Source organism: Crinia signifera, chromosome 3 (assembly GCF_055691185.1).
Source record: "Crinia signifera chromosome 3, ASM5569118v1, whole genome shotgun sequence".
Classification (NCBI taxonomy): Eukaryota; Metazoa; Chordata; class Amphibia; order Anura; family Myobatrachidae; genus Crinia; species Crinia signifera.
Window position 1 is genome coordinate 67967676 of NC_139219.1, and position 20981 is coordinate 67988656.

Sequence of the window (20981 nt, forward strand, 5' to 3'; positions counted from 1 at the left end):
ACACAATTAAAACGTATCTGCTTTGCTGTACACACCTTACTGTTTCCAATAGGAATTCACTTGAATAGTAAAGTATGAAAAAGTCCCAAAAATGTAAAAGAAAAACAAACAAACATAGCAATGTCAACATCAGAAAGCTGAGGGTCCCCTCTTTCCATGGGTACAATCATTTTAAAAATCGTCCCTGGGGAACTGGAGATCTGACTTCAAAGCAGTGGTCCCCATCCAAGACTGTTAATTGCTCTTCCCAGTCAGATATTTCAGGTTCTGTCTGACATAGAATTTGAGGGTATATTCCAAAAGCTGGGACTCTCCCCCTTTGATGTGCCCATAACCAGAGATATCAGCCTTCCAGCAGCTGGTTACTGCTCCAGGTCCACACACCTGGTATGTAGTTTTATGTACTCATTGGCAGATTGCTCTGCCTCCTGAACGCTGATCCCCTAGTCCCCAGTACCATTTGGTAGGTGGGAGTCTCTAGATTTTAATTCCCTTAAAATCTAAGAAATCTATTTCCGGGAACTGGAGATATCTGCAAACAAGCAAGCTGTCCTCCCTCCCTCACCAGAAAATTATGAATAATAAGCCCACTCCACTATACACCCCTCTTCTGCATATTAAACATCCTCTACCACCCTGGAAGTTATGTATCAGGGCCCCTTCATTCAGCCCAATGCCCCCTTCTCCCATCTCATCTCCCACCATCTGTGCAGTAAAGGGGTAATTACTGGAAATTACTGATCCAGGCCCTACATGCTGAGCAGTTGATATAATACCCCCTACCACCCGCGGGACATCAAAGCTTCCCCCACCCGTACCGCTGGAGGATCGGTAAGGGCCCCAATACATTGCTATGCCCAGGGGTCACTGCTGTTTTATATATATATATATATATATATATTTTTTTTTTTTTTTATTATTATTATTATTATTATTATTATTATTATTATTCATTTGGTCTATCTATAATACTTTAACTGAGTCAGCATATACTGGGTCACCTAAGTGTCCATCTACGTGCTTTGCTCCGCCCCTCTCTGGAAACCCCCTTCTGAAAATCCTGCGTTTGCCCCTGCACATGTTAATTAATTCAACCTTTTATCTTTGTTGAACTTGTGTATGTAGACTATATGGTGTCAACATATTAATTGTAAACTTAAACACTGTCAAACTATCATCTGGATCCCCCACATGAACACAGCATCTTTTCACTACCGTTCTCCTAAGAAGGACTGCGGGTGAAAGGGGACCCCCCCAACTACCTTCCTCCCACCGTGGGACACTACAGTCTGACAGTAGTGAAAAAAACCGGACTGCCCTGCTAAAATCAGGACCGTTGGGTGATATGTATTCATGAGAATAGAGGCCACACATACAAATGTTCAATAAATAATAGCATAGGTATAGTTCCCGCAAGTATCAGGTTATCAGGCAAGGAGGGAGCGGCACAATAGTTTATTTTATCACATAGAGAGTGTTAATATTTGTTATTAGAACTCAGCTTGGGTGGTATAGTCTGATTAAAGTCAGATATTTGAAAACGGCATAATTTGTACCCTTTTATTAAATACATCAATGTTTCAATCAATATAAAGACATGAACTCTAGGAAACAATCCTTACATTATAGAATAAGATATAATTTTTTATAAACATACCGTAATTCATAATAATACAAAGGTGAGTTCAGATGCAATAAGGTATGGGGAGTTACAATAGATTCTGGTGTTAATTACATAAATGCCATTAAGAAAAGTAAACATGATCGCTCCTCTTTCAGAAAGACTACAGTGTATGGCTCCAGGCTACTGTGAGATAACATCAGTTCCCAGGAAACACAATGTCCTCCTCTGTGCACATTACATTGGAAGTCCGATGCATTGAGAGTTTGTTCCATGTTCACTGGTTGGGATATGGATCAATAAGGTTCACAGTCAATAGGTCGACCTTGAAAAGGCCGACAGGGTTATTAGGTTGACAGGTAAAAGGTAGATCCTTTAAAAGATTAACAGGTATAAAAGATAACATTAAAAAGGTCAGCACAAAAAAAGGTCAACACATTATTTCAAAGGTTTTTTTTATACCCTCTTCAGACAGAAAAATCCCAAAAACCCAGGTATTTCCCATATACAAAAACCCGGGTACAACTAGGCAGCAAGGTGCTGACCCCCTTTCACACAGGAGCAAAAACCCGGGTATTTCCCGTGTGGACCCCTTTCACACAGAAGCCGGATATTTCCTGCAAAACTCTGTGTGTCATAAGAAAAGGACAGTTTTAAAGGCACACAGAGATGAGGTCATCAAACGTGGGTGGTGACTACTCACTGCATTGCAATAACCATGGCATGACACAAGGATATGTTGTAAACAAGTTTTATTGTTTTTATATACTGGAAGGTACATGTTACCTCACATGGCTGTCAGTATATTTGCAATGTTTGAGTACACTGTGGCATCTTTGACTGTCCCAGTCATCTGTTTGCCGATATCCTCCTCCCCTCTCACTGCCAGCAGCTCTCACCTCTTGCTTCTACCAGTGGGCCATGCTATCCTTTCTTCAGCTCCCTAATGACCTCAGAGGCCAGCCCCATTGCCATGCCCTCCCAGCCAATCAGAGAGGCCCATCCTCACAACCAATCAGCCAGCACCCCACCAGGAGAGCCAATCAGTGCCTAACAATGTGTAATAATCCCAAAAACCCAGGTCGTTTCCTTTCAGACAGCCGGCGACCCGGGTTTTTGGAATACAGACCCGGGAAAAACCCAGGTAAATTCCTGGGTTGAAGCCCTGGCATTTTAGACCCAGGTTGACCCTTTCAGACAGAAAAAAAACCCGGGTCTACCCTCCTGGACCAGGGAAATTCCCGGGTCTTTTTTTCTGTCTGAAAGGGGTATAAGTTTAATTGTCACCATTAAAGCACATGGAATCCACTCAGTGTACCGCATCCCCTATCATGGCTCACTTACCCAAACCCAAAAAGTTGTCTCATCTATATGTGTTGACCATAGTCATATGGACCATTTGAACATATCAATATTTTGTACCTGTCAACCATAAGCACTGTTGGCCTATTGACCAGGATTACCTAATGCATGTCGCAAAATATGATCTTTAGACCATCGACCTCATAAGGGTTGACCGGTCAGCCGGATGCCTACTAGTTTAGTGACCTAAACCACACTTCATTGTGTCGTTTAAAAAATACAGTGGGATCATTGTAGGCAGCTGCTATACCAACATTAACATCATATCTGAGAGCCAAGTGGTCTAGTTCTTCTGAGAGTGCCTTAGAATTTTTCTCATAGTCAGACTTCAGCGCATAGCCACTGAAAGACCTGTAAAAGAACAAACAATTGATTTTCACTGTCATCGTCATAATTTATTTTAAGGTTCTTCTAACTGTATGGGTGAATTCACTTAGAGGAGAAGAAACTTTAGGTGTAAACAAAAGGATTTTTTTTTTTTTTCCAATGTTTCTTCAATATTTTTTTTCAGGCAATCCAATTTAGTCGGCAAAAGAAAAAACAAACCAAAAAAACCCACAAAAATCATACAGATTTCAGTGAAATGTTTTTGGGAGAAACAGCCATGTTTTCACTTCGAAAACGGGGCTGTTTTCTGAGATTTATTTAACCTGCATGAAGCTAATTGAATTCCCCATTAGGGGGTGGTATTCAATCCCAGATTACGACTGACGTTATGTCCCGACAGCCGTTTTCATTTTGCTCTACCGCAAATCACCAGGCGGGATTCAATGTCCCGGCCGCCGATCGGCGAAAAGAGGCCTTGTCCTTGAACGGATATCAACGTGTATTTCGAGATCTGGCCGTGATCGCGACAATTCACGGCCGTCACAGCTTTTAAAGACGGGCCCGTTCTGTCTAGCTGCCTCTTCAATGATGTCGGGAAAGACAGCATTGAATAGGCGCCCACCGCTATTTCCCCCATTGGAAATAGCGGCGGGGATTGAATACGCCCCTAAATCAGAACAACTCATATAAAATAGAAATCAGACATAGAAGCACGAGTGAAGGTGCCCATACACGTTACAATTATTGTATACAATATTGTATACAATATCGCATCTCATTGCATATCGGTTTTGCGATGAGATCAGATGAGATGAGATCTAGTACAAAAAGTATGTGCAGCAGATACTTTTTGTACTAGATTCTCATCTTATCGCAAAACCGAGATTCGATGAGATGCGATATTGTATACAATAATTGTAACGTGTATGGGCACCTTAAGGGTGATTTTTAATAAATCTTGTAAATTGTGATATTTTTGTTTTTTATTCAGATTTATCCCTTTGGGAGATCCTCAAATTATACACCACAAATGGCAGCATATAAATAAATACTAATACAGCCAAGTCAATTAATTGAAGCTTATTTAAATATTGCATCCAAAAGAAAGAACAGTGGCTGTGAGGGGCGCTTGCATTATTAGCAGATATTTTGGGGATCTCTCACAGCAACCTGGGTTCTCAAAGGGTTAAGTACAGTGAAAACAATAGAGGAAGCGATATTTATCTCTTTTTTTTTTTAACAAACTTAGGGCCTGATTCAGGCCTGTTCACTAGGCAGCATGTATTTGCTGCATAGCGACCAGGTAGAAGCCGCCCCACTGAACGCACATCCCCCTCCTCCGAGCGAATCCCCGCACTAGCATGCAAGTGGACGTGTACACACCCACTCAGATGCGGCTGCAGGGAGGAGAAATGATGCGATGTTACTCACCATCGGATGGTTTCTCTAGCTCGAGCCTTTGCTCTGAACACTAAATCTATACTTACTTTTAAGGTGCCAGCTATCTGGCGAATTGGGGGCTGGCGCTGACATCATGTGACGTCAGCTGCCCGCTACAAGCATGGGTGTTTTGGGGGTGGCAATCAAAACAACCCAGCGTTTGTATGGTCGGTCGCCTGAACCTACCCCCTATCCGCTCATCCTGCAGCGAACTCCCTGGGGAGCGGAAAACTCAAAGGCATTTGTTCCAGGGGTTTGCACATGCGCCAACCCCCACAATCAGCCAGGGTAGCGGATTCATTGCACTGAGCGGGTCTGAATCTCCCCCTTATACCATCTCCAGATCGGGATAAGGAGATCCGGATGATAGGTTAACAGTGTACAGGTCAACACCAAAAGGTCGACATGCATTAGGTTGACATTGCAAAAAATCGTAACACGTGCTAAAGATCGACATGGCAATGGTTGACACAAGCAAGGTCAACATTAGTTTTTCAAGATTAAAAAAGTCCACAACTTTTTTTTTATACATCCACATGGACATCGATTGGGGACAGTAAAGCTTTTGGAAGCATGGCAAGCAAAGCCAGTATCGCACGCTACACTAATTGGGGTCCACCTGCTCAGAGGGTAACATTGACACTATTTTTTTTTTTTAACTAATGTTGACATTTTCATGTAAACCTTTTCTGTGTTGACATTTTGTCAATGGCGACATAGTGCAGGTCAATCTTTTGTTTGGTGTTGACATTTTCATGTTAACCTTTTCTGTGTCGACATTTTGTCAATGGCGACATAGTGCAGGTCAATCTTTTGTTCGGTGTTGACCTAGAAATGGTCTATTCTATGATCCACACACGTTATAAGGAGGTTTTTCCCTTTAGTCCCTGAACTATCAACATTACTCCCATGCACACATAATGGACCCGATACAAAAGAGAATGCAGCGGTGATGATGGATGCAAACGGTTGATGCTTTATATGTGTAATGAGTCGCGCTGTGTATGTGTCCGGAATATTACTACTGTCCGATGCAGTGTGAATTTGGACACAGTTTTGGTGGGTGTTACTGGTAGGTAGCAGTGCGGTGGCTAGTCACATGCAGGCATGTAGTGGCCAACAACTATGTCCAAAGGCACAGTTGTACTAGCAACAGCGCCCGCGTTATGACAGATGGTCAGCCAGAGAGCGGGCAAGACAGGGGAACTTGACAGTGGGTGAAACAGGGCAGCCGGAGAGAGTCTATAAGCAGGGCTATTTTTCAGCAGGCTCCAGCAGGAACTGAGGCCCTTATTCTAGTTCACTCTTTCTGACAAAAATATTTCTTAGATGGACAAAACCATGTGCACTGCAGGTGGGGCAGGTGTTACTTGTGCAGAGATAATTAGATTTGGGTGGGGTTTTACACCTGCCTCACCTGCAGTGCACATGGTTTTGTCCATCTAAGAAATATTTTGTCAGAAAGAGTGAACTACAATAAGGGCCTCAGTTCCTGCTGGAGCCTGTGAAAAATAGCCCTGTCTATAAGTACTAACTTGTGATATATAATGTTTTCAAAAGATATAAATAAAGAAGGGAAAAGTATAGTTTTCTTATAGGATGATACTATATAGATGGCTCCGGTGTCTCTCTTCCTCAGGGCTATTTCACACGCTCTGGCTCCTGCCGGGTAGCGAAACCCCGCCTCACACAGTAGTTAATAATGGATACGATTGTGTCCATTCACACGGGACGGCCACGGCAACACTGAGGAAGAGAGGCATCGGAGCCATTGCACACCCTGAAAATGGTCACGACATGCCTGTGTTTTTGGTGCAACTCACCGTAGCTGCACCCAAATGGTCCCTGACTGACAATCAAAGACCATCGCAGCGCAGCTGATAATCACTCATCAGTCCATATCTCAGCCTAGAGTACAGAAGAGACGGAGCATATTGTACAATAAAGCAGCTTGTCCTTACCTGACATAGTAATTAGTTTCAGGAGAGCTTTCCAAAAAAAGAGATGGGTCATTGGGTTGGGGGGGATTTTCTAGTGTCAGTGGCAGAAAGAAAGATATCGTGTCACTACGAGTAGGATCATTCAGTGATACCGAAATACGAACGGGGACGGTCATTTTAATAGATATACCTAAAGAGAAAGAGGAAAATGAGAAGGTATTTATTTATCAATAATTGGAGGAATTTAAATATGCATTTCTTTAGGATTGTGTCCTTCTACTAAGTATGGTAAAAATGCAATGCAGATGAATCAGAGTAGGACTTATACTCTATTGGCCTAGCTTACCATAATAAATGTAGTGTGAATGTGTACTGCTAAATGCTGCTGGATCGCACTAAAGTTGCGTACGCACGGGCAAAAATCGCTGGCAATATGGTCGCTAGTGCTGTGTACACACAGGGGAGATATATTGCTCAGCCATATATTGCTGAGCAATATATGGCTGAGCTATATATTGCTCAGTTTCTACTTTACATCAGCGACCAGAGATGGTCGCTGATGAAAAAGAAACTGCCGGGGGGAGCCCGGCAGTGGTAATCAGCTGGTCGCAGGAGCATGTTCCTGCGACCAGCGATCACCACAGGGGCAAAAACGGGAGCGCGCACCCGGCGATATATTGCCGGTGCACACTCCCATTGCGGGCAATATGGTCGCTGAGCGACCATATTTCCCGCGATTTTGGACAAAATCGCCCCCGTGTGTACGCACCTTGAGTGGCCATATTGCCAGCGATTGGAGTCTGCCCCCCCTCCCCCCCCTAGCGGATACACAAGCACACAATCACAATGAATCATGGTGACAACAAGTATCCAAGGATATATGACAGGGCAATGAAAGCATTTGGCTTGGTTAAAAGCTTGTATCTTATACTATATATGTTTTCTTACAAACAGTCCTTTTAAATAAATAAAAACCCTAGATATAACAAAATAAGTTTTATTGGCACTAAACACTGGACATAGTTAATAGTTATCCCATTACTTTGCAGCCACAATAAGGCTTATAGCAGTATTATAGTGGTTGTTAAGCTGCATTAGGAGAGATTTAGAGGGCTGATGTTGGCTAGTATTAAGCGGCGTCTGTCTGTGCCACAATAATATCTTGTATAGCAGCTACAAAATAGATCATTTACAGTATACACATTACATTTCCTATGTATCTGTGTGTATTTGGCCAAATTGCCATTGTGATGTGTCTGTACACAAATAAATGTCACTCTGGCTGTGGAAGTGTTTTACATCTATAATTTCCTATTGAATGTACAGTATTTAGTCCTACTCTCTTGCAAAAGTAAAATACTGATTTTATAGCCCAGAATTCAGGACACTTTGTCCTGGCTCCTAGGAGCATAGACAGGCCTCAAGGACTCTACTGACTTCTCCAGTGATTCACATCATCGTAGCACATCCCACCAATATGTAATAAAGGTGGCAATACAATGGCACGATTCAGTGTCATGTTCCCTACACATCAAACTTGGACCTCCCTCTCCCCGGATCTACCAGCAGTAATATGAAAAAGTTGGTAAGCATGTTTTCTTTTACCAAATTGTATTTTGCCAAGTACCGCAAGTGATAACCAAACATGTTTCAATGTTCAAGTAAGGATAAGATAAATGTAATACATAAGTCTGACAAAAGAATGACATCATAACAACATGGTATTGCTGATACGAGGATCCATAGTTATATTTAAGAACAGATGTTCAGGGATACCAGTCCTCTTCTAGTCAGTATGGATAATGTACAGTTAACCGTAAGGAAAATTCACATTGAATAACCATATTATCCTACATGTCACTATCAGGCTCAATGAATAATGAGAAAAGGGAAATGGGGGTGGTAGGAGACATGCAAAACAACAGAAGGGGAAGAATTTCATTTATTATTTTACAATTTTATTGTACTACACACCATTTCTGTATCTATATTGCACAATTTTTTTTTTTTTTATATCATAAATTTTATTGAATAAATGTAGTTACATAACATATTCAGCAAAAGAAACAGACAGTTAGGGCGGGATGTACTAAAGGGAAAATGCGGTAAAACCCCCGGTTTACCGCATTTTCCTATGTATCATCGCCGGTTCGCCCCGTTTTCGCTGGCCAGGGTAGCGATACCCTATAGAAGCCTATGGGCTTCTTTCGCCGCCCGCCGTACGCGCGCCGCCCCCCCCCCCCCCCCCGTCCTCCTTTAACCTCCTCCTCCCCCTGGTGTGACAGCCGGGAGGACATCCGGCTTCAGGTAGGAGGAAGAGACGCAGGGGGACGCTGGCAGTCGCCGGGAGGTGACGGAGACCCCCGCAGCCCACATCACAGGTATCGCGGGGGTCTCCGTTACCGCAGCCCGATGCTGGCCGCATATGTTAGTACATATGCGGTAGCATCGCCGCGGCTGCCGTGCGAAGGGCGGCGATGTATGTTGATACATCCCGCCCTTATTGTGACATTTACAGTAATTAAAATGACAGGTCACTGTAATGGACAGGCTAGATCGGAAACAATGAAACATGACTGTAGTGATGATTCACATGTGAAGTGAGATCTTTGATGTTATTGAGTGACGTTAACCGACGACCCCTGGCCAAAATGTTGTGCAATTTAGCTGGATGTGGGCTAATATTAAGAGATCTTCACTGTCACTTGGTATCTTGGAATAGGTTCAGAGGGAAGCTGGACGGTTTGAAGGGATATATGGGAGAGGGAAGGGAGGGGGGGGGACCCAACGACGGGGAGAAAGAAGTCATCAGAAGAAGCGAGAATAGCAAGTAGCAAGTCTAGCTGAAGAAATAAGTTATTCGTATGTGAAAGAAAGTTTTAAGATTGACCAGGAAGAGGGGCGTTATGATGTAATAGAGAACAAAGAGTGGTTGTGAATGGTGCCGTATCAGATATGATACCGGTACTAAGTGGAGTGCCCCAGGGTTCGGTTTTGGGGCCCATTTTGTTTAACATTTTTATTAACGATATTGGGATAGGGTTACTCAGCAATGTATCCATCTTTGCGGACGATACAAAACTTAGCAAAGTCATCAAATCACCAGAAGATGTCACCATGCTTCAAAATGATCTTGCAATTCTAGATGAGTGGGCAAAAAAATGGAAGATGAGGTTCAATGTAGATAAATGTAAGGTTATGCACCTTGGGAGACACAACCAGTGTGCAAGTTACAACCTTAGCGGAGAGGAACTGGGTAATTCCATACTTGAAAAGGATCTAGGAGTCCAAATAGACAGCAATCTAGGATGTAGTGCCCATTGTAATGTAGCTACAAAAAAGGCCAACAAAATTCTGGCATGTATTAAGAGGGGAATGGAAACTAGGGACTCAAGGGTAATTATGCCACTATATAAAGCATTGGTGAGACCTCACCTAGAGTACGGAGTACAGTTCTGGGCCCCACACTATAAAAAGGACATCATAGAATTAGAAAAAGTCCAAAGGCGAGCAACAAAGCTTATTAGGGGAATGGAGAATTTAAGCTACGGGGAGAGATTAAGCAATTTGGGACTATTTACATTAGAAAAGAGACGTTTAAGGGGGGACATGCTCAACATGTACAAGTATATCAAGGGCCAATATAAGGAACTGTCACACACCCTATTTTCTACTAGAAAGGAATCTAGGACGCGAGGGCATGAGTATAGATTAGAAGAAAAAAGATTTCATTCAGCTAGTAGAAAGAATTTCTTTACGGTCAGAACAGTCAAACTCTGGAACTCTCTTCCCAGAGAGGTGGTAACGGCTGGCTCATTAAATGCGTTCAAGGCAAAGTTGGACAAACATTTACTGGAGAAAAACATCCATGGGTACAAATAAGAAATATAATTTGTCTGTAAAATACCAGAACCAACCAAATCAGCAATGGATATCTATACCAGGTTGAACTAGATGGACGCAAGTCTTTTTTCAGCCTTACCTACTATGATGTGTATACCATGGGAGCCAAACAGAGTGGAATTTACGAACAGTGTTGTTTTGTAGACTTGTGATATATTCCATTTTCGCTCTGAACCATATTCTATTAATTAGTTCTTGTTGGCTAGGAGCATTTGGGTTTTTCCAATTGCTGGCTATTTGATGTTTAGCCGCGCAGGCAATGTGCAGGATCAACTTATTAGATTCCTTAGGGAAATGGTCAATTGGGGCGCATAAGAGTAGGTTAATGGGTTCGATGGGAGTAGGAGGGATGACAAGTTGAGAGATGAGTGCGAGAACCATCTTCCAGAAATGGGCTATAATTGGGCAGGACCACCAGATGTGGTAGAACGTCCCCCTCTGCCCACAGTTTCTCCAGCATAGGTCTGATGAATTAGGATAAATGCGGTGAAGGCGAGTTGGGACCAAATACCACCTGGAATATACCTTATAGGAATTTTCTTTAATTGATATGCTAATTGAACATTTTGAAATTGCTAGACGAATTGATTCCCATTCCTCCTCCTCGAGATGCCGGCCTAGATCGGTTTCCCACTCACGTTTGTGGTTATCTAGGGCAGGAGTGTCTTTAATTAGGATAGAGTTATAAAGCTGTGATATAGATCCTCTGTCGGTAGGCCTACAGTATATATGCAAAATCTTTCTAGCTGGGAGGGAGCCTGGTGAGGTTGTGTGGATTGGTATGTAGAAGAGAAGTGTAGAAGTACATTTATTATTTAATATTGAAAGGTTGATTCTCTGTTGCTCTTACCACATGATGAGGGAGATGTTAAGGTATTAAACCCGGAGAAGCGATAAAATGGAAGGTGATAACATATCAGACAGTCAGCTAGTAACTGTCATTTTTCAAACAAAGGGCCAGATTCTCTAAAGCTTCAAAAGTGATAAAATGGAGAGTGATAAACAACCAACCAATCAGCTCCTGTCTGACATTTTTCAAACACAGTCTGTGACATGGCAGGTAGGAGCTGATTGGCTGGCTGTTTATCACTCTCCATTTGATCCCTTTTGAAGCTTAGAGAATCTGGCCCCCAGTCTGTAACTTTACATTTAGGAGCTGATTGGCTGGTGCATTATTACCACATGATCACTTCACCAGGCTTAATACATTTGCCTTCCGTGGTGGGTTTTTGTTTAGATAGCGCTCCCCACTGGGCGAGTTTTTTTTAGGGGGACCGCTCCCTAAAAAAAAACCCACCACTGTCTCTCCTGGGGTCGGGCAGCGCCGATGAGCACTATGTCCCTTATTCAGATCTGATCGCATTACAAATTTGTTCTCAAAATGGGCAAAACCATGTGCACTGCAGGTGGGGCAGATGTAACATGTATAGAGAGTTAGATTTGTATGAGTTGTTTTGTTTCTGTGAAGGGTAAATACTGGTAGCATTATTTTTACACTGCAATTTAGATTTAAGTTTCAACACACCTCCTAAATTTAACTCTCTCTGCACATGTTACCTCTGCCCTACCTGCAGTGCACACGGTTTTGCACATTTTGAGAACAAATTTGTACTGGGATCAGATCTGAATAAGGGCCTATATCAGCCGCTGCCTGGCCCTGCCCCTGGCAACCCAGCGTGACGTTACACAGTCACATCGCAGACTAGCACACAGCCGGGGGGGGGGGCAGGGTTCAGCGATCAGTGCTGCTCGGCACACAGCAGTGGCAATCCCAAGAATTTTACGGGTTTGCCAGTCTGGGCACTGAAGCATAGTCAGGAAAATTCTCGGGATTACCACTGAAGGGGTTAAAGCATTTGCTATTCTACTTATCTAGGCCCCTAGATATGGTGGTCGAGTAACTTTCCTATGTTTCAAAAAAATCTTGGGGACATAGGCATTTCTAAAATGTATGCTCATGGGGGGCCTACACCTCACACACACTGCACCCATATATTATACTAACCGCTCCGCAGTCTCGCAGTGGCATCTCGGGAACAAAGATACAAATCACTCAAAAAATGGAGCGGTCATTTCCAAGTGATTTGTGCATGCTCACTAGATATGTCCCTGGGAACAAGGCACGAGTGCCATGTTCCCAGAGACCAGTGCATGCACAGTAAACTCTGTCATATTGCCAGAGTCTACTCACTGTCAGAGAGGAGGGGGCTCACTGTGGATACCGGGTCTAAGCAGGTTTTGCGGTGTGAAAGCAGCATTAAAGATTGTCCACTCTGGCATAAAACTCAGTGACTATTAGGTTCACCTCTGCTGTAGACTCCAATATACTTGGAAGGTGCTTGGATCCTAATAGACCAATTAATTACATGGCGGAAGTGAAAAAATACAACTAAAATATATAAATATGCTATATACTGTACCTTGCGTATTCTGTCCATTAATATAGTTAAACAGACGATTGAAACTTTTCATTATTCCAATGCCAAATCCATCTTTATCTAGTTGAGTTGTGACCCAGCGAGTCATACTGTATCTTCTAAGCTCGAAAGTCTAAAAACAAAGACATTTATGTAAATATTGTATAATGAGTACAGTTCTCTTTTGTTTCATTTCTACAGTGTAACCATGATTTACTCAGCAGGGTAATTTGCAGTAATGTTACATCGTAATATATAGGAACAACACAGAAGGCGAAGTCTAGATGACATTATATTACAAATTACTAGTTGGGCTGAAGTAGGTGTATTTTTTAACGTAATATTGTGTATTGGGGTTTAACTCCTTCTTTGCAAATCCAATTTTAATATTGAAGTAATTGCTAAATTGGGGAAATGTTGGTATAAGATTACATTGCTAATTGGTCACCTATTCAATAATTTCATTGTAACAAAATAAAGGATATTTTACTTGGTGAAGTGATACTGTGGCTGGTACTTTATCATCGGCCAATCACCTCCTAACTGTGAAGTTACAGGCTTGGTTTAAGAAATGACAGGTAGGACACTTTATCACTTCACCAAGCTTAATAAATCTACCCCACAGTTTCCTGCACTGTGTCTGATACGCACAGGAACTTGCACTGTATCCGAGGCACACTGTAACCCTATGGGCCAGATGTACTAAGCTTGCAAAGTGATAAAATGGAAAGTGATAAACAGCCAGCCAATCAGCTCCAACCTGCCATGTCACAGGCTTTGTTTGGAAAATGATAGGTAGGAGCTGATTGGCTGGTGGTTTATCACTCTTCATTTTATCACTTTTCAAGGCTTAATACATCTGGCCCGTTTGCTGGTGCAGTGTGGTGTACCCTGTGTGCAGCTGCAGTAGAATGTGTACACTTTGTGGTGTAATGTGAATTGGTACTAATATGTGGCCACGCCCCTCCCCATGAAGCCACGCCCCTAAATTACGCGATAAACCTATTTTGAATATGGGGGGGGGGGGGGGCACCAATATCCAGAAAGTCTAGTTATGGCAATGGCTGAATGTTTGTATATCCTTTCTGTGTCACCTACCTTTACAAACAAAGATGATCATAATAAGAAGGAAAAAAATGAAAAAATGAATTGAAAAATGAAAATAAAACATTTAAGCAAAACTATGGGTATCAAACTGGAAATTGGCCAGTTAAGTTTGTTAATGATCTTATCACTGAACAGCCTGTAGGCACAGGACAACTGATGTACAAGGTGATACATGTTCTAGTGACAGAGGTGTTATCACTCATGGATAAGATTTTATCAGCACACACAGTGATAATTGCACAAGTCACCACATGCAATGTACGTGTAGCGTTAGCTATTTATGTGGACAGATTAAAGGTGCCCATACATGGTAAAATTGGTGTGAGCGATGAGATCCACGCTTCCACGCCACGCACATCCCATCGCACAGTTCAAAAACTATGTGCTGCACATACTTTTTGAAGTACATCGCATCGCACGCAAATCCCATGCGATCTAGTCCATAACGCATACAATTATTGTACCGTGTATGGGCATCTTAAGGGAAATGAGGAAATGCTTTATCGCCAAGGCAGCGCATCTGGCTATTTGTGTTTCAAATAATTCTGGTAAACAATATGAAAAAGCAAGGTAACCCACTGAAGTGTGGTATAGCAGGCATAAAAGTCAACCTAAAAAATGATTGGAGGTGCACTCATTACACGCCTGGAAAATTGCCATGTATAGAGAGGACTGGGGGCAGCACATATATTGGGGGTTATCATGTGCACAGCATGGCTTCTATGACAACACTTACACGTGACTACAGTATATATCTGCAGTAAGAGGAACAAATACTCACATTGTATTTTTCCAACACTTGATACTTCGGACACTGGTAGCTGCCACAAAAGGGAGGAAATCCATCGACGCTGTTATCCTCAGCTCGTGCTGCGGTCCCATACAGAGAGAGCAAACTCAGCAGCAGCAGAGACACAGAAGCCATAACCACTCTCATGAAGGCAGCACTGTGTGTGGGAGAAGGTGATCAGCTTGCTGCTATATACTGGGGATGGGCTTGGGTTTAACCTCATCACTACTGAACACAGAAAAGGAATTAGTAATCTGCACGTTCATGTAATCTGTGTCATTTCTCAGCAGTTCTGCTGCAGAATTACTTAGTCATACATACATATATATATGGCAACAATACTAATGAGGTATTTTTTCTTTATTCTACATATTCTTATCGTTAAAATGATCGTTTTATTTATGTAGCACTTTTCTTCAATAATACTCTGGGGGCGAAATGTAATAGGGTGCGTTTTTTTAGACTAAAAAAAAATCGCACCAAATCGCACCTTTAAAAATCGCATTTTTTGCCGCGAATTCGCATATGTAATGAGATGCGAATTAGCGGCAAAAAAATGCGATTTGCCGCGATTTGCCGCGATTTTTAGTCATGAAAATGTGCGCATTTTCAGTCATGAAAATGTGCGCATTTTTATAAATGCGCTTTTGTGCAAAAAAAAAAAAGTTAAAAAAAAAACGGCGTGGGGTCCCCCCTCCTAAGCATAACCAGCCCCGGGCTCATTGAGCCGGACCTGGTTCCAAAAATACGGGGGAACAAAAAGCATAGGGGTCCCCCGTATTTCTGAAACCAGCCCCGGACTCTTGGACCGGTCCTGGTTCCAAAAATACGGGGGACAAAAAATCTGGGGGTCCCCCGTATTTTGAAACCAGCACCGGGCTCCAACAGCCCGCGGTGTCATGCCACAGCCGGGGGACACTTTTTATACAAGGTCCCCCGGCCAAAACATGAGCACCGTGGCTGGTCAGCCTTGGACGGGGTACCTGGAGGAGTGGGGACCCCCCCAATAAAGGGGTCCCCCCCCCCCCAGGCTTCACCCGTCCAGGGCTGAAGCCCGGGGCTGTCACCGGCGTCCGTGGCCAGTGGACGCCGGCCTGATAGGGTTAAATCCATCATTCATATCATTACATTGCTTTTTACCGGCGAACTACAAGTGCCAGCAGACCTCCCCCGCATGCTGGGACTTGGAGAACCACAAGTCCCAGCATGCAGGGCATTAATGGGCCCGCTGGGACTTGTAGTCCACCTGTAAAAAGAATGTTTATAAAAAACACACACACAGAGAAGTACAAGTTTATTACACACACACACCTCAATTTTACACCAGCGTTACTTACCATTCCTGGATCCAGCGCTGGTCTGGCTGCTTCACAGCCGGCTCCCCCCGCACTGACAGGCAGCGGGGAGAACCGCTTTCTCCGTTGCCTGTCACCGGCTTTCTCCGTAGCTTCTGTAGCTCTGTCCCAGTGCTACAGAGGCTGAGAGCGTGATTGGCTGAGCTACAGTATGCGTCTCCATGGAGACGCATAGCTCAGTCCTGATTGGCTGAGCTATGCGTCTCCATGGAGACGCATACTGTAGCTCAGCCAATCACGCTCTCAGCCTCTGTAGCACTGGGACAGAGCTACAGAAGCTACGGAGAAAGCCGGTGACAGGCAACGGAGAAAGCGGTTCTCCCCGCTGCCTGTCAGTGCGGGGGGAGCCGGCTGTGAAGCAGCCAGACCAGCGCTGGATCCAGGAATGGTAAGTAACGCTGGTGTAAAATTGAGGTGTGTGTGTGTAATAAACTTGTACTTCTCTGTGTGTGTGTTTTTTATAAACATTCTTTTTACAGGTGGACTACAAGTCCCAGCGGGCCCATTAATGCCCTGCATGCTGGGACTTGTGGTTCTCCAAGTCCCAGCATGCGGGGGAGGTCTGCTGGCACTTGTAGTTCGCCGGTAAAAAGCAATGTAATGATATGAATGATGGATTTAACCCTATCAGGCCGGCGTCCACTGGCCACGGACGCCGGTGACAGCCCCGGGCTTCAGCCCTGGACGGGTGAAGCCTGGGGGGGGGGACCCCTTTATTGGGGGGGTCCCCACTCCTCCAGGTACCCCGTCCAAGGCTGACCAGCCACGGTGCTCATGTTTTGGCCGGGGGACCTTGTACAAAAAGTGTCCCCCGGCTGTGGCATGACACCGCGGGCTGTTGGAGCCCGGTGCTGGTTTCAAAATACGGGGGACCCCCAGATTTTTTGTCCCCCGTATTTTTGGAACCAGGACCGGTCCAAGAGTCCGGGGCTGGTTTCAGAAATACGGGGGACCCCTATGCTTTTTGTCCCCCCGTATTTTTGGAACCAGGTCCGGCTCAATGAGCCCGGGGCTGGTTATGCTTAGGAGGGGGGACCCCACGCCGTTTTTTTTTTTATAAAAACACTTTTACACATTTTTATTTACAGAACCATGCACAGATCTCAATGATCTGTGCATGGTTCTGTCAAATTCGCCTGTCAGAAGGTGTCCAGGGGAGCCTAGTGAGGGGGGGAGCGGGTACTAATTACCCGGGCCCACGCTTCCTGAAGGGGCCCCGCAGGGCCCCTGGTCTGACCCCTTCCTTCCCCCTCCATCCCTCCCGGGTAGCAACAGTAGCACACACTTCTACAGCATGTGCTATGCTGACAGCAGGCTCAGCATGAGTGTCTCACTGACAGCGTGAGAGGTCATGCTGAGCCTGCAGTCAGCACAGCACATGCTGTAGGTGTGTGCTGCTTCTGAGATTACAGTTTTTTAGAGTTTTCTTTCACCCTCCTCTAAATATTTTGGGGGCGTGGCCTAAGTGTGGGAGGTTCCCACAACACACACACTTAGGCCACGCCCCCAAAATTTCCTCTCGGCTGCCCTGAAGGTGTCCACTAAATACTGAAACAGCGGTTTGATCTGGTCATGAGGCCGCGGTGTATGACACTAGCAGATGCTGATAAGTAAGGGGGCTATTTCCCATATTGATTGCATTACCTGAAAGATGGAATTCCAGTCCCGTGCAAGCCTGTGAACTGCTTAGCTGTATCGGCTGCATCATTGATTAGCTGCAACCCTATTTGTAAGCCGCTCACCATTAAAAGATTTTTCCAGTGTGTGCGTAGCCCAGGAATTATGCCTGGTACACACCAGGACGACTAGGGCCCGATCCCCTCAATCTAGATCCAATTCCGACCAATTGGATGTAGATTGTGTGGTGAATGGGCCCTTTTCTGTCCTGGTGTGGACCGATACCGATCCGATGCACGGTCCCGTGGGTCAGTTGTTATTCAGATCCTACCTGCTGCAGGTAGGATCTGAATAACGACCATACTGCCGGGTGCGGGTCGCCATCGGATCAGACCCGCTCACGGTGCACATCGTGAGCGGGTCGTGCCCCCCCCCCCCCCCCGCATCATCGTGAGCGGGTCTGAAGAAACACTGACGACCCGCTCACAATGTGCATCGTGAGCGGGTCGTTGTGGTGTGTACCCCACATTACTCAGCTGCTGTGATAGAAACAATCATAACGGCACCAGAGCTGACAAATGGAGTTGATTTTAGATAGTGTGGCGAGCTCAGCAAGCCACCGAGCCCGTAGCGTGGCGAGCGCAGCGCACCCCGCGAAGGGATGCAGCATACGAGCCCGAAGCGTGGCGATCGCCCGCGTAATCCATGTAAAGTAATCCATGTCCCCTCGTGGGGCTTGCTGTGCTCACCACAGTTCGGGCTCGTATTCCGCGTCCGCTCGCAACGCTTCGGGCTTGGTGGCTCGCTTTGCTCGCCACACTATCTAACATCAACTCCACGCCGACGTGGATAGTGGGGGTATGAAAAGGTTGGAGGACGCGTACCACCGCCCTTCGCGGGGCAAGCTGCGCTCGCCACGCTTCAGGATGGCGTGGATACTGGGGGTTACATCTCATTGTAAGCACCCATCACATCTCATGGCATGGGTGCTTGTACAATTAAAAATCGAATTGCATCGCATTGCATGCCGCAATATTCCAGGGGGATGCGATGCGATGCAATGAGATTTTTAGGAGCCCATACGATGGAAATCTATCTAGCAGATGCTGATGAGTAAGGGGGTTATTTCCCATATTGAGTGCACCACCTGAAAGATGGAATTCCAGTCCCGTGCAATCCTGTGAACTGCTTAGCTGTATCGGCTGGATCATTGATTGGCTGCAACCCTATTTGTAAGCCGCTCTACCCTTAAAAGATTTTCCCAGTGTGTGCGTAGCCCAGGACTTACTCAGCCGCTGTGATAGAAACAATCATAACGGGACCAGAGCTGATGAGCCCCTCAAACCCCTGCCCACGCCTGAGTTTTCTCTGACAATCCCAGAAAACATCCGGTTACCACCAACAAGCGCCGGCTTTCTGTCAATCAACTTGCATATGGCCAGCTTAAAAAAGTAGCAGGATTTTATTGGAGGAAGGCCTCACGCATGCGTACTACGAGCCGTACGCATGCACTGTCTATTGATAATTGTCTGTCCTGCAGTCAGGTGAGTGATAGGATGAACTTCCTGCTACATTATTGTGTCAAGCCTCCCTCAATTACACTCTTTCCTACTTCAATTTCCTACACAAATCAAGTATATTTAGAGACTATAGATAACCAGAGCAAAGTTCTAATGGCTTATGTCCAGTGGCGGTTTTTACCTATGGGCTGCAGCCCACCCCAGGTAAAATCCGCCACTGTAGTGAAGCCAGATGCAGTCTGCAAGACTGCACCGGCTTCACTGTGACTGGCAGTAACTTCCTATTGGAAGTCTGACCTGCCTCCGGGACGCCTTTCTGCAGGCTGCCGTACAAAATCACAGACTGCACATGCACAGTAACTATATCGGTACTGCGCACACGCTGGTCACGGTGCCTGTCATTTGTATTGTACAGGCGCCGGGACCATGATTCCTTCTATGGGCTGTTGCCGAAGCAGCCCATAGAAGCTGGCCGCATGCGCAGTACAGAGGTTTGTACTGCGCATGCGCCAGTCCCGGCGCCTGTCTTCATTACACAAGTGCCAGGAACTCTGCAGGGACCGGCGGCGATGACAGGCGGGGGTGCCTGCATCGCTGTACCCCGGCTGCGGTCAGAGGCAGCCCCCCTCCCCCGAATAGGTACAGGTCGCCACTGATTATGGGGGTTTTTCTGGTTCACTTGCAAAGGCAAATTCCTTCTCAAATGGATAAAACCATGTGCACTGCAGGGGGGGCAGATGTAACTGGTGCAGAGAGAATTAGATTTGGGTGGGGTTTTACTTAAAAGTGAGATCTATATTGCAGTGTAAAAATAAAGCAGCCAGTATTTTCGGTACTTGTTTCCTAGCATGGTGCCCATCGCATGGCATTGTGTACCTTCTTTAGTGGTGTGCGATGCGTGCGATTGGATGCTTGTACAATTAAATATCGCATGCCGGCAAATGGGATGCGATGTGATGTGATTTTTAATTGTACAAGCACCATGCCATGAGATGTGATGGGTGCTTACATGAGATGTAACCCCCAGTATCCACTCGCGTGGCGAGCGAGTCGAGCCCCTCGCGGGGCGGCAGTATGCGTCCTCCGACCTTTTCATACCCCCACTATCAACATCGGCGTGGAGTTGACTTTAGATAGTGTGGCGAGCTCAGCGAGCCACCAAGCCCGAAGCGTGGCGAGCGCAGCGCGCCCGCGAGGGGACGCGGAATATGAGCCTGAAGCGTGATGAGGGCCGCGGAATACATGTAAAGTAATCCGTGTCCCCTCGCGGGGATTCGCTGCGCTCACCACGCTTCGGGGTCGTATTCCGCGTACGCTCACTGCGCTCGCCACACTATCTAACATCAACTCCACGCCGACGTGGATAGTGGGGGTATGAAAAGGTTGGAGGAGGCGTACCACCGCCCCTCGCGGGGCAAGCTGCGCTTGCCACGCTTGGGGATGGCGTGGATACAGGGGGTTACATCTCATTGTAAGCACCCATCACATCTCATGTCAACATGGATAAAATGATGACACAAGTAAAAGGTTGACACAAGTTTTTCATGTTTTTTTGTGTCTATGTTGACATGGGCCCCCAATT

At 45.3% G+C, this 20981-nt stretch overlaps 1 protein-coding gene and 1 long non-coding RNA gene across 2 annotated transcripts in view; one reads left to right on the forward strand and one right to left on the reverse strand.

The window, feature by feature from the left end:
- Positions 1-20981, forward strand: part of LOC146063513 (uncharacterized) — a 165311-nt gene that overhangs the window by 127842 nt on the left and 16488 nt on the right. The window lies entirely within an intron of this gene.
- On the reverse strand, positions 1547-15081 carry LOC146063509 (heme-binding protein 2-like). The gene is made up of 4 exons (XM_083175943.1): positions 14899-15081; positions 13014-13143; positions 6712-6880; positions 1547-3334 (listed from the first exon to the last, which is right to left on the reverse strand). The coding sequence occupies exons 1-4, from the start codon at positions 15052-15054 to the stop codon at positions 3157-3159; spliced, it is 633 nt and encodes a 210-aa protein (XP_083032069.1). The 5' UTR covers positions 15055-15081; the 3' UTR covers positions 1547-3156.

Bases quoted from the DNA above. Each gene is read 5' to 3' on its own strand.
- LOC146063509 (XM_083175943.1), bottom strand. From the start codon at position 15,054: ATGAGAGTGGTTATGGCTTCTGTGTCTCTGCTGCTGCTGAGTTTGCTC. The intron at 13,144-14,898 runs GTGAGTATTTGT...CTTTGTTTTTAG, and splicing joins AAGTGTTGGAAAAATACAAT to ACTTTCGAGCTTAGAAGATA. The intron at 6,881-13,013 runs GTACAGTATATA...CTTTCTCTTTAG, and splicing joins TAATGGACAGAATACGCAAG to GTATATCTATTAAAATGACC.